This window comes from Atractosteus spatula, chromosome 3 (genome assembly GCF_055471065.1).
Source record: "Atractosteus spatula isolate fAtrSpa1 chromosome 3, fAtrSpa1.hap1, whole genome shotgun sequence".
Taxonomy (NCBI): domain Eukaryota; kingdom Metazoa; phylum Chordata; class Actinopteri; order Semionotiformes; family Lepisosteidae; genus Atractosteus; species Atractosteus spatula.
The window spans coordinates 61878539-61893255 of NC_142708.1; the positions used below are offsets into that span (position 1 = coordinate 61878539).

General features: G+C 40.5%; 1 protein-coding gene across 2 annotated transcripts; it reads left to right on the top strand.

Moving 5' to 3' along the window:
• The first annotated feature begins 2226 nt into the window (after positions 1-2226).
• On the top strand, positions 2227-14264 carry gdnfa (glial cell derived neurotrophic factor a). 2 transcript variants are annotated; one of them, XM_088911940.1, is made up of 3 exons: positions 2227-2309; positions 4841-5056; positions 13355-14264. In XM_088911940.1, exons 2-3 carry the CDS (start codon positions 4867-4869, stop codon positions 13834-13836), a joined length of 672 nt encoding a protein of 223 aa, XP_088768066.1. In that variant the 5' UTR covers positions 2227-2309; positions 4841-4866; the 3' UTR covers positions 13837-14264. The 2 variants fall into 2 exon arrangements, with proteins under 2 accessions (XP_088768066.1, XP_088768065.1); XM_088911939.1 differs by lacking the exon at positions 2227-2309 and having other exon boundaries at positions 4801-5056.
• The last annotated feature ends 453 nt before the right edge of the window (positions 14265-14717 follow it).

A 14717-nucleotide genomic window follows, 5' to 3' on the forward strand; every position in this document is an offset into this window, starting at 1 on the left:
ACGTTTACAGCCTTCCCTCGCTGTGCCTCAGGTGAACGGCTGATGTATATCTAATAGAAGACCCCGTTTTCAGAAAAAGAAAATGACGGTAACAGATTTAGCGGGAGACACTTGGCGCATGGAGGTCTGATGTCTCGTCTATTTTCTTGTAAGGGAAATTGATAGATAACATTGCGGGGTTTATGGGAGTGGCTATAAATATGTGCAAGTGTCATTTTGTAAAAATGCTGTCGCGCAGTTTGAATTACATTCAGAGCTAGCAGCACTGTTGATGTAATTCAGGTGTGACCTTGTCCATCTCGTATTTTGTGTTCGTCCACAGATTTCAAGGAGTGTTTGAACAACCCTGATCTCGACGAGATACAGGGTTTTACTAAGGACTATTTTATGAAAAGGGCAAAATAACCGTATTATCTGAAATAGCAGACGGAGAACTCAAACGTTGGATTCTTTATACCTTAAAATGGAATTAACACCATCTCCCATGATTTCGAATCATAAAAGTAAAAATAACCTTTGGTTTTCATTTGTTAAAATTGATTTTTACAGCACAAGTTAGTCTGGTCTCTTCGTCATTTCTTCATTCTGACGAACGCGCTTCATACGTTTTCACGCCGGTATTTCTCATACTACTATGTTTTGAAACTTGTCTAGCGATTCTCTCCAGGCTAGCGCTTCTCCCAGCTTGTGCGCTTTTTCGCGCTTGGACGCTCACCGGAGCTCCGCCTCTCCTCGGGGTCTTGTAGTGCAATCAGCCTGCCAGTTAAGGAATGCCAGCTTTCTCCTGTGCACGGACGTTAGTGATGGGTTGTACAGCCGCACTACCCAAGAACAAGAGCATAAGCTTTTTCAGACTACCCATATGATGAACTTACATTTTCACAACCTATGGACAAATCACACTTTCAAAAAAAAACAAGAGATGGCTTCTCGGTTCACATAAAACAGCCGATTGTAACCGAGCAATTTTGTATTAATCTTTGGCAAACAAATACTTATGAGAAAAGTGAATTGTCGATAAATAAATGGAAGCTGTATTTGTTTTAATGTGGGTGAGTCGTTGTGTATGGCCGATCTTTTTTTGTATGCCGCTCGAAAATGAAACAAAACTGGCTGCGTACCTTGATTTATGGTAATAGTTTAATATTCCGACAGAAAACTGGCATTCACTCGTAGTCCTGTACAACCCTGGACGCCCGCCAGGTTTCACTCCCTGTAGTAAATAACGCATCTAATAAGACTACAATTTGTTGTGTTCGCATCCACTCGGAATCCGACACCTCGTTCCATGAGCAAGGCTCGAGTAGCACACGGGAACGCTGCCCAATATCTGAAGCCTTCCGCATAGCAGGTCATCCAATACAGGGCATGCTGAAAGGCTGACATAAGCCCAGAGACATCCGAAATCCGTGGCTTCGCACTGGTGTAAACGCAGGCGGGTGTGCGAAGAGGTAAACTTTGTGTTTAGATTCTGAAATCGGGAGGGACTTGGAGAGAAACGTCAGCGACGCAAACCTATAAATCTATCTCCCAGGCAGCATCTCCTGGCAAAGAGTTCGCGCTGTGCGCAGGCAGCGGCACATCTGTATTAAGTCGAAACCTGCATCCCCCTTCATCGCTTCCAGCGTATTATCCCGGGAGAACAGAAGGGGGATTAAAAGCGATCTTCTCACGTTGTCGGGAGATACCCTAATCAAGTGTGGATTGTAGAAGCGATTCATCCTACTTCTGACATTCCAGTTGGAATTAATATTGCTGGGTGCCGCGATCTGCCTTAGTGTACCGAAGACCGTCTCTATTTTTTTTTTTACATTTCTTGAAAAGTATTCGTCTTGATATAACTCAAGAGTCTGGATCCCGTTTCTCAGCTGTTTTTTTTATACCCAAACTATCTCAGCCAGCTGCTGTTACAGGAGCCCTGATGTCTTCATTTGACGCCTTGCAGTTGCTGATGGTGGGTATCGCTCAGATTTCTAGCGTGGATCTAAGCATCCAGTTTGCATACAACTGAGTTTGAGAGAGACCGGTCACAGACTGACCGCGCTTGTACCTGTGGCTCCCTGTGTGATTTCTGCACGGTTGAGAGCGGGCGCGAAGCGATTTCAAAAGTGTGCAGATTTAATTACCCCATCCCCTGCGCGGGCAGGAAAGAAGATAAATCGGGTGTGATTTTTCTGAAATTTGATTTTTTCCCCCCTCTCGGGACACCTGTGGTGTGTCAACGCTGGAAGAATTAAATGCTTTTCTTGCGGTTTTTCTTGGATTTTCTAATTAATGCTCAAAACAGGTCTGTTCAGACCCAATAAAAGGTGAGTTGGGATTGTTAGACACCTTTGGAGTGCTTTTGTTTGACATGTTGATAATCAACAAGAAATTAATATATATATATATTTAATCCGTTGTTCTAGTGTCCAAACGTTATAGACCACGTACACGTACTGTAATTTTCTGCATGCTTCACTTTCAGGTGACGTTCAATTTAAAACAAATTCTGAAGTGCTTTAATGAAAGAAATACGATCGCTGAAATATGGCAATTGTCAAGAACACATGCACCTCGTATTGTAGATGTCATGTTTTGTTTTTTGCATTACAATGAAATTCATTTAAAAAAATCATATATCCTTATGCATACAAACCTTGTTATTATAAAAAGAAAGTTTACCTTTACCTACGCACTCACGGCTTACAATATACTGTATAATGCGTTTAAACCTTAGCTTTAACACGTGTTGCCTTTGAACGAAACGTGTTATTAACTGTACTTGTCTAAAATAATTTCTATATCCAAATAAGAGACGCTTGCACACTGCACGAGTCACTAGATGTATAAAATGCTTGATGTTTTGATGTCGAGTTACTTTCATATTTCACCATGGCGCAAAGGTCCAGCTTTTAAACTTAAATATATCAGTAAGATTACTGATTATTGATTATTACTGGGGTTATTATTAAAACATTTCATTAGCTTTTAGTTCACAAATAGATCGAACATGTTTTAGTTCTCTGACGATAGTTTTCGAATGAAAAGACAATGACCCGCTTAACAACAACAACAACAACAACAACAGTAAAAGTGTTATTTTTAATGCATACTGTATGCTCACCACATAACAAGGGCAATTCTTTTTTTGGTTTAAATATAATCATTTGTTCTTGTCAAAATACATAGGCTATCGACGTACAGTGCCACAAGAGGCAGGTTTTTGGCAATGTAAACTGGCGTCACAGGCTACGGTACCTTAAACTGTAAGGTTATTGTGGTTCCTGCGTTTCAATAAGGCCCTAACACAGCGGTGAAAATGATGTGAGCAGCAGAACATGGGAGAAGAACTCAAGGATCCTTGAACAAGTCATTGTAGTCAGTATTCCTTTTTAACGGATGCCGCTTGATGCTTGATTTTACGCTATTACAGAGTGCTCAGAAAGACCATTTCACATTTCGTCACAAAGTGTTTACAAATAGATTGTATACTACATCTCTTCGGTGCTCTCTTGTGAGTACCATTTTATACGTAGCTCGGCGGGCAGGTGAGTCTTTAAATTTACAGCATAACAGCGATGATTTGACAATTTAACAATTAACACCTACTTAGAATATTCTCTATCAGAATCACAATGAGCAAATATTCCATTTGCAAATGTATACTACTGGTGGCATGAATTCTACATGTATACTTTCATTTTTTCAAAACGTAATATCGGGTCCTAAAAGGATTTGTACCCGAATCTGAAAATAAATGTTGGAAACGTACAGTACTGTAGCCCTTAAAACGTCAAAAATTTTACATGTACATATAAGGTTTTCTGTTATATTGCCTGTTGAAAATATTCACGTAGTAAATTGTATTGAGGATTTGAATGCACGTTTTTAGTAAATGGTTTCAAGTTGGTCAACAGACAAATCTAAAAATTAAAAGGCAAAAAATTCACAAATGCAAGATGACAGAAACAGATCTACAATCCTCTGCTTTCAGGTGATACCTTGAATCTACAGTATATCCCGCAATATTATCTCGTTTTTACTATTTTTCCTAAAAATATTTTCTTATTTTTTTAAAAGCTTGGTAATGAAACACTCAAATATATTGTCTTAATATAGACCACATCTTAACGATCGCATATTTACTATACAGCACTGCCTTTCTGGGGACTATATACTGTGTATATATATATATTTAAATGGCCTACATTTCCCAATCATACAATTCTTTTACAAAGTTTATGAAAGGCATCCCTTAAACCAAAAAAAAAACGTACGTAAGGAGAATCTTACCTACAAGCCAATTTTGATCCTCAAATGAAGAGTGTCCCGATCTTTTGTGTGGGAGATGATCACCGGAGCCCGGTGTAAGGGCAGGGGTAGGGCCTGACCAGGACAGGGACCACTAACCAGGCGTATCCGCAGAAGACTGATGCTACTGTACCTTCTGTGAATGACAGAAATTGCGAGTTCAATTGTATTTTTATGTTTAAGCATATAGTGTGATCTGCTCACGAACACACCAGCAAATCCACAAAACTGAGATTGGAATATTATAGAAAGCTTTTCGGATGCCGTGCTTAAAATAAAACTAGGTTTACAGTACATTCTAAAAAGGTAAATCATACATATTTAAGCGTTAGTTATTTCACCTTATTATGTTATTGCTCTATATATTCTACTACTGTGATTATATGAATTAGATAAGTGTGAAACCTACGAATGACAGGATTTTGGGAAGGATGCTGTGGGGGCTGTAGTTTTAGAAGATCTTGTTAACGAACTGCACACGTCGAAGTGTGTGTCGAGCGTCGCACAATGCTTTCGGTTCAATTCTTCTTCTTCTTCCCAATTTCAGGTTCCTTCGTAGGAATTGACTCTAAAATGAAGTTATGGGATGTTTTGGCCACGTGTTTGTTGCTGCTGAATGCCGTTTCCACGAGTCCACTCTTCAGAAGCAGACGAGAAGGGAAAAGGTCGGAATTTCTGGAACAGTTACGCGAAGTTCCTTCGTTGCTGCTGGACGGATCTGAATCTGTATCTGTCAGCTTAGAATCGTCCCCTGAAGACGAGTGTAAGTGAATCTGTTCTTTGCTATTAACACAAAAACATGATAAAATGATATCATTTGATCATATCCGTCCAAATTCTCAGCTTTATCAGAAACCCAGAGATGTCTAATTACATCCTAAATGCCAAGACAATGCGATTTCGCCCCAAAGTACTCTTCTGTGCAATGCTAACAGATAAACTAGTGCTTCTGCACAATGGTTAAATGCACCATAAAATAAATAACCCATTTGCTCTTATTTTGTCGTTATTTAGATGTATTTCAAATGAAACAAATTAATGGCTGTTTTGAAACTATTTCTCAGGCTGAGGTTTTGGTCTGCGACATGCAAACTTTGCTTGGATCTGTGTTCCAGTAAGCTATTGATAGAGGTTGATGCCAAAATGTTGCATTTCTGTGAGACATGCTGTTCTTAATCTTCATAGACTAGTTAGGTGGCTTTAAAATGAATGCCTTCACATGCTGTTACAATATAATTAATGAAACATAATTATGCACACTTTACCCTACGGTGTTTATTTAACATTCAGTTTGCATTTAGTCACATTAATGACAATGTTTATTTTCAGACAAAGGAGCAATACCTTTAATGCCTTATGAAGTCAGGTTGTAACAGCAGAAGAGAAACTTACAGTACAGGAACCAACTGTTCTAAAAATAGTTAAATTTTACTAAAACTAAAAGTAAATGAAATGTGCATTGAACCAAACAAACCACAGTATAAAGGATTATATGGATTCAAACCTAAAGTATTATCATAAAGCTTCCGTAATTTACAGAATGCTAGTTTTAGCCCTGGTTTATTCAAGGATGGAGCATGGTTCATTGGGAGAGGATAAGTGATGATCACCAAAGTGAGACTTAGAGAAGCAATGTCACACTGGTAGCAGGAGAGCTGTCCGAGTACGATAAAGAGAAAAAAGATGAGACAAAAGAGAGAAGATACATTTTCCCATCACATGCTTTCCTAGTCATTCTTAAATGCATAGAATTTTATTAAATGTTACCAGTGATCTTTAAGTACTAGTTTTCCATGAAAACTGTGTTACAGTCCCCGTGAGTACATGTACTGTATGCTGAACAACAGTTTTTGCAGCTCATAAAATGCCAAATGACAATACCTCAGGTCACCAACAATCATTCACTCTGCAAGGTACTAGGCTCTAGACAGGAGACTGTTTGCAAGATTCGAAAGTGATAAATGTTTGTGAAAAAAAACATCATTGAATGATATCATACAATAACAACACAGTTTTTTTTAAGGTCTTATGAATATAAAACGTTTTATGCAAGAGCCAAAATTCAGCTTACACAGACTTTTATATTGCCTTGGGCTGTTTTCCTTTCAGTGATTTCATTATTTATCACCTCCGTAACAAGGATTATACCAACTGCACCTTTAAAAAACAAGGAACAAAGTATTGATTGCTTAGAATAACACATTTTAACAGTTTGACATCTCCATTTACAAGGGCAGCAAGGAGGAGGAAAAGCGGTATTTGCTCATTCGGATTAGGTTACCACAGTTTATTTAAGAAAAGTTGTGGTATTTTTGTTTTTGACAGGATATATTTTTAATCCAATTGGATGTTACTGTGTGTTGATGTGACAGAGCTGAAAACAGCCAAAACCTTTTCAGTTCACATACTGACAGAGGCCACAGCTTTCAAATCCAGCTATCAAATCTGTGCCAGTAGAACACAGCAGCCAACCACCAAGCCAGACTGACTGGCTATCAACACTTACATGCTTGGAGTCTTTGTGGTGTCAGTCTTTCTACATTGGAATGACTTTTATACTGTTTTCATTTCTTAAAATATTAAACAAAAGAAGCCAAGATAGAGCAAATCAGACATTTAAATTCAAGATATTGCTCAAAATAAATTCTTTAAAAGGCACACGTTTTGTTCTGCTCATATAAGCTGACTGTAAACACTAGCCTCATTTGTAGCTCTTTGCTAACAGACAACTCCAGTCGAAAAAATTATTTTATAGTAACGGAGTTCATGTATAGAATTAGGGTTGACAGCCATACATATTTGAACCTTTTTATATGTTTTTTACATCAAAATAAGCATCTTTTCAGAAATTAGGTTTGTGATTATGCTTATTAAAAATCCTGTTTGCTGAAGCAGTGCGTGGGTCTTTTTTGAGGGTCTGGTGTTACAAAGAATGAACTGTTTGAATTTTTCATCTGTGGAGATCTGAAATGAAACGGAGTGTATCAACTTGGTCTGTGAACGTCCGTACAAAGCAAAGAGATCTATGCAGAACATGCAGGATTCGGGCACTTGGGCTCATCGTGTCTGGTTGGGTGCAGCAAGCATAGAGATTGTGGCTCGGTGAAGTCAGTGCAATTTTGATTCCCCCTTGAATTTATATCCGGGGTCCAACACGTTCATATTGAGTTATATTATATTGGGCGGAGCGGTGGCTCTGTGGCTAAGGAGCTGCGCCTGTGGCTGGAAGGTTGCTGGTTTAAATTCCTCTTGCCGGCAGAGGAATCCTACTCTGTTGGGCCCCTGAGCAAGGCCCTTAACCCCAGCTGCTCCAGGGGTGCCGTATAAATGGCTGACCCTGCGCTCTGACCCCAAGCTTCTCTCCCTGTCTGCATGTCTCATGGAGAGCAAGTTGGGGTATGTGAAAAAGACAGATTCCTAGTACAAGAAATTGTATATGGCCAATAAAGCGATCTTACATTTGAGTTAGAAGGCAGAGTATGAGGGGAGGCTGTATTTTGTTCCTTGGGCGGTCTATGACTAATCAGTGCTGGGCTCCATTTTACACCCGAGAAATGTGAGCATTTCCCAGCACCTGCGTTCTCGCTCTGAAAGACATCTACGGGTCTGGTTTGTATAATGTGTGGGCTGGAGCTGTGGCGTCTGGAACAATAACACAGCTCTGTGGCGGAGGCTCACTTTCTTCAGAGCGGGCACCATCACAATCCTGCCAAAACAGCACCGGGTTTTGGACAAGAACTCTTAAGTTCATCACCAAGTACTGAGACCTGAATGTTTGTCTGGTCCTGTCTCTCGGGTCAGTTGGTCTTTAGAATTAAGAGAAAGCTTCAATAGAATCGGCGTAAGTAAGGCAACGTTGCACAGTGAAAAAAAGTGTGCTTGCCAGGCTACGCCAAAAAGATTTGAAACAGATGACAAAAACCTCTATGTTACTGGGAAATCGTAATTCAAGGAGAATGCACCCAAACAATGCGTGTAGTTTTTTTTTTTACATAGCTGCAAAGGTAAAGAATTTAAATTGTCACAGATCTCCATACATGCCCACATGTTTTTGGTGAACTTTGTTCTCTAAATTTGAGATTGTTAGCTATTCAGCGGGCACTTTAATTATTGTCCATGACTGACTAAGTGTAAAGAATTCCATATTGAGACTGAATGAATAAGCTGTTCAGTTGGGATACATGTAAACAACACCATAACTCATTTGTGGTAGTTTTCCACAGAAGTGTAGTTTTATATAAAAGGGTACTAAAATGGCAATTTTATTTTTATTTTTTTTGTTATAAGGAGACAGAAAGGTAGGAAAATGTAACCAAGAATAGAAAGGAAAGATACCGGTTATATGTTTTAAGCACATTAGAGATAATATCACAGTTCCTGTTGTTGGGGTGTCATTATAGCTTTCAGTGAGAAAAGCGTGCCGTAGAGTAATTTATGCTCACTTTTGGAAGAAAATACTGTACATCAAATAAGATCCTACTACAGAACATATTACTTAATGCACTGAGTATCCCTGGCAAACTGTAGGACAGTGAATAACAATACATACAGTATACACAGCATGGGTCCTCATAAGAAACACACTATATGTACTCAAGCCCTTAATTTTCGAATGAGCGCCCCACACTCTGATCCAATGTTGCGGAAGCCGGCATGGCTCTGTAGCTCCTTCAGAGGCCCAGCGCGCAGCTTAACAATGTAACAGTAGATGACAGGGAATGAGGCCGCCCTCCACCTGGTCAACGCCAGGCCGCTCGGGGGAAACGTGCACTAAAAAACTAGTGTGCAGAGAGGCAGCAGCCAGCATCAAACACCCAGTGCAGGTTCAGCTAACAGCCTCCGACAACTCAAGCATTACCTGTAGTCCAATCCACTGGTGCTCTAGCAGACCCATGGTCCTTTGCAAAGGACAAACTTTAGCAAGCAAAGCAGTCCAGCTCAAGAGTCACACACTGGAGACCACAATATATATTCTACACAACGCCAAGCACAAAATGTAGAAGACACAAACACTGCTTGATGTGGAATAGGTTTGGCCCTGCATGTCATACAGCATTCTTATTATTGTGTGGGCTGTGCATTCAAACGTAATGCAGTTTGTAATTGCCTATGACTGCATTATGATTTTGAGGTTAGAATATGGAACATCTATACATGACTGAATGAGGGCATGCTGTTATAAAGATGTGCCCTCATCAATACACATATTGATGTATTTTCTTAAATCAATCACTATGTTTCAACGAACCTCAAAACAGAGGGGCACGACTTTTGACTTAATGTTGAATGGGTCAGATCGACTAAATAAAGCTGGCATTTATAAACAGATCACTCTTTTCTTAACCTGATGCATGAATGATGGTATTGTGTTGTGTGGATCGAAAACTGGAATGCAGACAGGAAGCTGGGTGACACTAGCAGAAGACTCAGCTTCTGACAGAGCTGCAAGCCCGACAATAACTACAATGCTTTGCCTTTCTTTGCTGACAAGGAACCAAAGAAAACTGTGTATATCGGTCATTTGAAAGACGCAAAAAGAAAGAAAAGGCTTTGATGTGAAGTTCCAACCAGGCTCTTGTCTGACAGATTTCTTTGTGGTCTGCTTTTTTTGCTCGCGGCTCATTTTTTTTTAGGAAGAGCACAAAAGCGTGTGGCAATTTCTGCTCCAGCTAACCCATGAGGCGTCAAGCATCACATATTCCACATGCTTCTGGAATTGTAAAACACTACACGAGCGCAGGAAAACCCCACAATGGCCTATTTAGAAGTGGCTGCTGGCAGCAGAACTAGCTGGCTTCCCAACACTGCCTCAAGCCTCATCCTAAATAACTCGAGAGAGTGTTTGTACTGACAGCAAGACCAGACTCGCAACCCACCACTCCCTATCATGCACCTCAGTGTGTCTGCCTTCACACAGGCCACTCACCTCCTGCCTGTTTCCCTCCTCGGATCACAGAGGTGGAGAATTGTGACGGTAGCTGGAAATATAAAGACATCATTGAGAAGAACGCCATATTAAAAGTTGTATGATCTGCTGCAGGAGGTGCATTCCGGTCTGTTCTGTTGGCTCATGCCTTTAACAATCTCCTCTCGTCCTTGGATGCTTTGGAACATCCAGGGCATGAATCTGAATGTAGTTGGGGAATTTTGGAATATCGGAAAGGAAATGTCCATTTTTTTAATCATCTGAATTTCAAAAAACAAGTATGGAGAGAAATTAAGGAAGCTTTTCAGACCAGCAGAGCACTTTTTAAGGAGGTCTTCCCAGAATGCCCCATCTCATGGGAGCTAGGATTTCCCTTATTACCCTGGCTTCCCTGATGTCACTCTAAAGGATCTCCTCTCATGGCCTTCGTGATATTCAGCAGGTCAACGTCAAAGCCAGCTCACTGCCCTATACTGTTGCTGACAAAATCCACTCGCATAGAGTGATCAGTCTTTCAGCATTCAGTTTTATGAGTTGAGTCAGGTTCACAAAATTTCAGAGGGTGCCAAACATATCCCGGATTGATGTGGCTCTACATAGATAGTGAAAAACTAAAGCAGGAGGAGAACGGCATTCTGTTAAGACTGCAGGTTAGAACTGTACAAAAAGTTCCAAGTACCTGCAGTTAAAAAACTAATGTTGTCAATGTAGTTAGTTAAGCAGAGGAATCTCTAATTGACTGTTGTGGTAATACTCTACCTGACTCCTACACAGTATGTTTATGAATGGACAATCTACACAGTATGTGTGGGGGCTGCCAAGATATCTTCACCAATCTTCAACTTCTTTTTGAAGGGAAAAAGAGCATTCTTGGAAGTCAGAGGAGAATGGTGTACTTATTGGCTTGCTGTGTGTGTCTGCCTTGATGGGAAAAAAAGGTATATAGAAAGAAAACCTTTTTTGTTTCAATGTGATTGGCATTCAGGGGTAAAAAAACCAGAGGAAATTAATTTTGCTAAGATCGACAATGACCATTTCCTCCTACTAACAGCCAAATAAAACTTAAGTCTGAATAAAGGAAAATGTAATCTTGTTTGAACAGAAAATTCTTAAGTTAGCTGTCTTTTTTACTATTGTGTATGGATTTTCCAGTGAGTGAACAACTGTCATTATGTGTTTTTACCGTTGTTGTAAAATATGCTAATATTCCATCATCCAAGTGCTGATCTCTGTGTGAGGCTTGTACTTCCTATACTTTGCATAGCTTGGTCTTCCAAGGGTTGTATAGGGTTAAAAATCAACACATTCAGCAGATACATGACTCAGCATTTTCAGCCATGGGACTCCATATTCAACAGCTAAATGACTCATCATTTTCAGCCTCATTCCACATTCAGTAGCAAAATGAGTCAGTGTTTTCAGCCTCAGAACCCCACATTGCATAGCTAAATGAGTCAGCGTTTTCAGCCCAGGGACTCCTCATTACAAATCGCAGGGCAACCGAACTGTGTGCGTCTGACACAGCAGAAGAACCCTGGTGTGACCAGGAATCTGCTTTTCCAGTCTTGTCATTTTCTATCATGAAAAACAGATAACTAATTCACAGGCAACGTCACAGGAATTTGCAGTGTTCCTCTTATAAAAAACAGATGGTCCATGTAGACCAACAGCACACAGCCCAAGGACAGTCTGCCTCCGAGTTTTAAAAATAATCTCAGTCAAATATTTGATACAATTCAAAACAGAGCCAGCTAACACCGGCTCTGGAGTGCTTGAACCCAGTAGTTTTCAGATTATTTATTTGCATAGATGCCTCCATTGAGTTACAATGTCTATAAAACGTACATTATGATTAAGTACAAGGATCATTTGTTCAGTTACAAGAAGGTCAAAAGGATAAATTTATAAAATAGCCCAAAAGTTAGCACAACCTAGAAATTCCACACAGATCAAAAGTCGACCTTAACTCATTAGTTATTAAAGACAAATGCTTTTTGACCAGCTCTGGAAGTCGTGTCTAATTTGCTTTTGCAATTCTCAGTTTTTACGCACTGACAATACATAAAAAAAGCTTTAAATGAGCCATTACTAGCATTTTCATTTTTTAAATTTTAGACATATGAACCTTATAAAGTCCAGATGTTTTCAGAATCAGAACTGTATGGGTGCATACCAACTAGAGGTCTGGTAGTGAAAATATTGCACGTTTCATTTTATATTCTACTGACAAACAGCATTTTACATTACAGAGTTTATAAAACAAATTCCTTGCTAAATTGATCAGAGAATTTATATTATAAATTGATAATTATGCATGTGTTACAAACATGATGCTGGAATGTCACTCTCCGAGACTGGGGTCATCTACATTGGATTTAAGGAATAAAAATTGCTTCTTTCTTGAGTTATCGTCTAAAAAGAAAAGTGACAGAAATGGTACCCAACCAAACAAAAGGTTAATGACATAACCTGTTCAAAGAACATTTTAATCTGTATTTTCAAAATTTAAATTGCATAGTGTGGGATTCACAAGCACTGACTAGCATCTAACCTGCAACATGGAGAAAAGCTTTTGGATTTGAGAAGCTATCCTGGCATCTTTGTGAAGGATTTGCAATGTTAAGCTTGATGCAAAAGGAGAACAGTCATGGTGGCTGTCCTGTGTGAGCAGACTGTGACAGAAGGCATCACACAGGGGCAGCACTTGGGCTGTAGAACAACAAATCATGGTTATTTCTTACTTACGCAGCTGGAGACAAGGCTAGCACAAACATCATGAAGATACTGCATGTAGAGGTGCTGTACCTCTTGAGACATTCACATGTTCAGAGATTTGAATTTATATAGCTGAATGCAAACTGATCCTTAACTTGATCAATGATCCGGTACAGTAGGTAAAGGCTTTTGGTACTTGAAATGCCATCTCCACATTTACATTAGCATTCATCTTAGAACTCCCTACAAAAAACCTGTTTGAACGTTTTGTTCTGTATCTCAGCAAGACAACGTTCAGTCTCAAATGCTGCCTATTGAGGAACATTTACTATTATCTAGTGTTGCTGAGGCTTTTTTGATGACCTTCCCAGAGGTGACCTTCACCTACCTTGTCTCAAACACGTTTCTTTTCCGATGCAGACGACATGCCTGAGCTGAATCCAGAGCAGTTCGAGGATGTTGCAGATTTTATCCAAGCGGCGATAAAGAGACTGAAAAGGTCCTCGGGTGGGGAAGTCCCCTCTGGGAGCAAGAGGGACCGGAGTCAGCGGAGGGCCTCGGCGAACGCAGACGGCTCCAGGAAGAAATCCGGCGGCAGGGGTAGAAGCCGGGGCTGCGTGCTGAAGGAGATCCACTTAAACGTCACAGACCTGGACTTGGGCTACCACACCAAAGAGGAGCTCATTTTCAGGTACTGCAGCGGGTCCTGCAACGCCCCAGAGACCACGTACGACTTGATACTGAAAAACCTCACGAAGAACAAAAAGCTGGGCAAGGAGAGAGTGAAGCCGCAGGCCTGCTGCCGGCCCACAGCCTTCGACGACAACCTGTCGTTTTTAGACGACAGCCTGGTCTATCACACGCTCACAAAACATTCCGCCAAGAAATGCGGCTGCGTCTGACCTCGGCTCGAAGCCGAAAGGAAGGACGCGGCGCATTCCTGCAGGGTTGAAACAAGGAACCAAGGGGCCGCAGGTGACTTCTGGAGCCAGGCTGGAAACAGGACCAAGGTTTGGAATCAGGGAAGCTCTGGGGAGTGGATGGAAGGTGGAAAACGAAAACAAATTAAGCTTAGCATCTAGACAGCCAGAGGTGCAAAGACAATTTCCTTGTGGAGGTCACAGGGGAAACTGGGTACACAACTCCTCTTTACAGCCTCTTTTTCCAACTTTGCCTCGGCCATCCCTGGCCTATAGGGGCTCTATTCTAGTTCCCTGCTGCCCGATTCTGTGCTCATAAGCATAGCCTAAATGCATCAGAGGAAAACGGGCCCACATTTCAGATAAGAAGTGTTTTACATTCCCGATCAAGTGCAGTTAAAAATAACACCAAAAATAACCAAGTACTTGTTAAGAAACAGAAGACAAAACACCTAGATTTATCCCTTTGATAGATTATATATCTTATACGAGTTTTAAATCTGGTTCCATTTTCAGTGTTTAAGATAAATGATGTATTGTCCAGACCCTGATTTTTTTTTTTGATCATGCAGTCAGATGGTGTGTTATTTACAACCCCATAGAAAAAGAACAGACAGACTGGATGAGAGTAGAAACTACACAATTAAGAAGAATGCTGTTACAAGCCAGGTCTCCCCTCATTCCTGTTATGTTTGTTTACCTGGCTGGAGGTAGAATCAGTACCTTCTTTTTTTCAGTGCACACCACAGAAGGGAATGGCCATTAAAAGGATGCATTTCTTGCAGTCTAGGTCCAGATACTGGAGGTATCAAGTGTGGAAATGAAGGAAAGCTGTGTGTATGAGCCACGTATTGGTTAGCTCA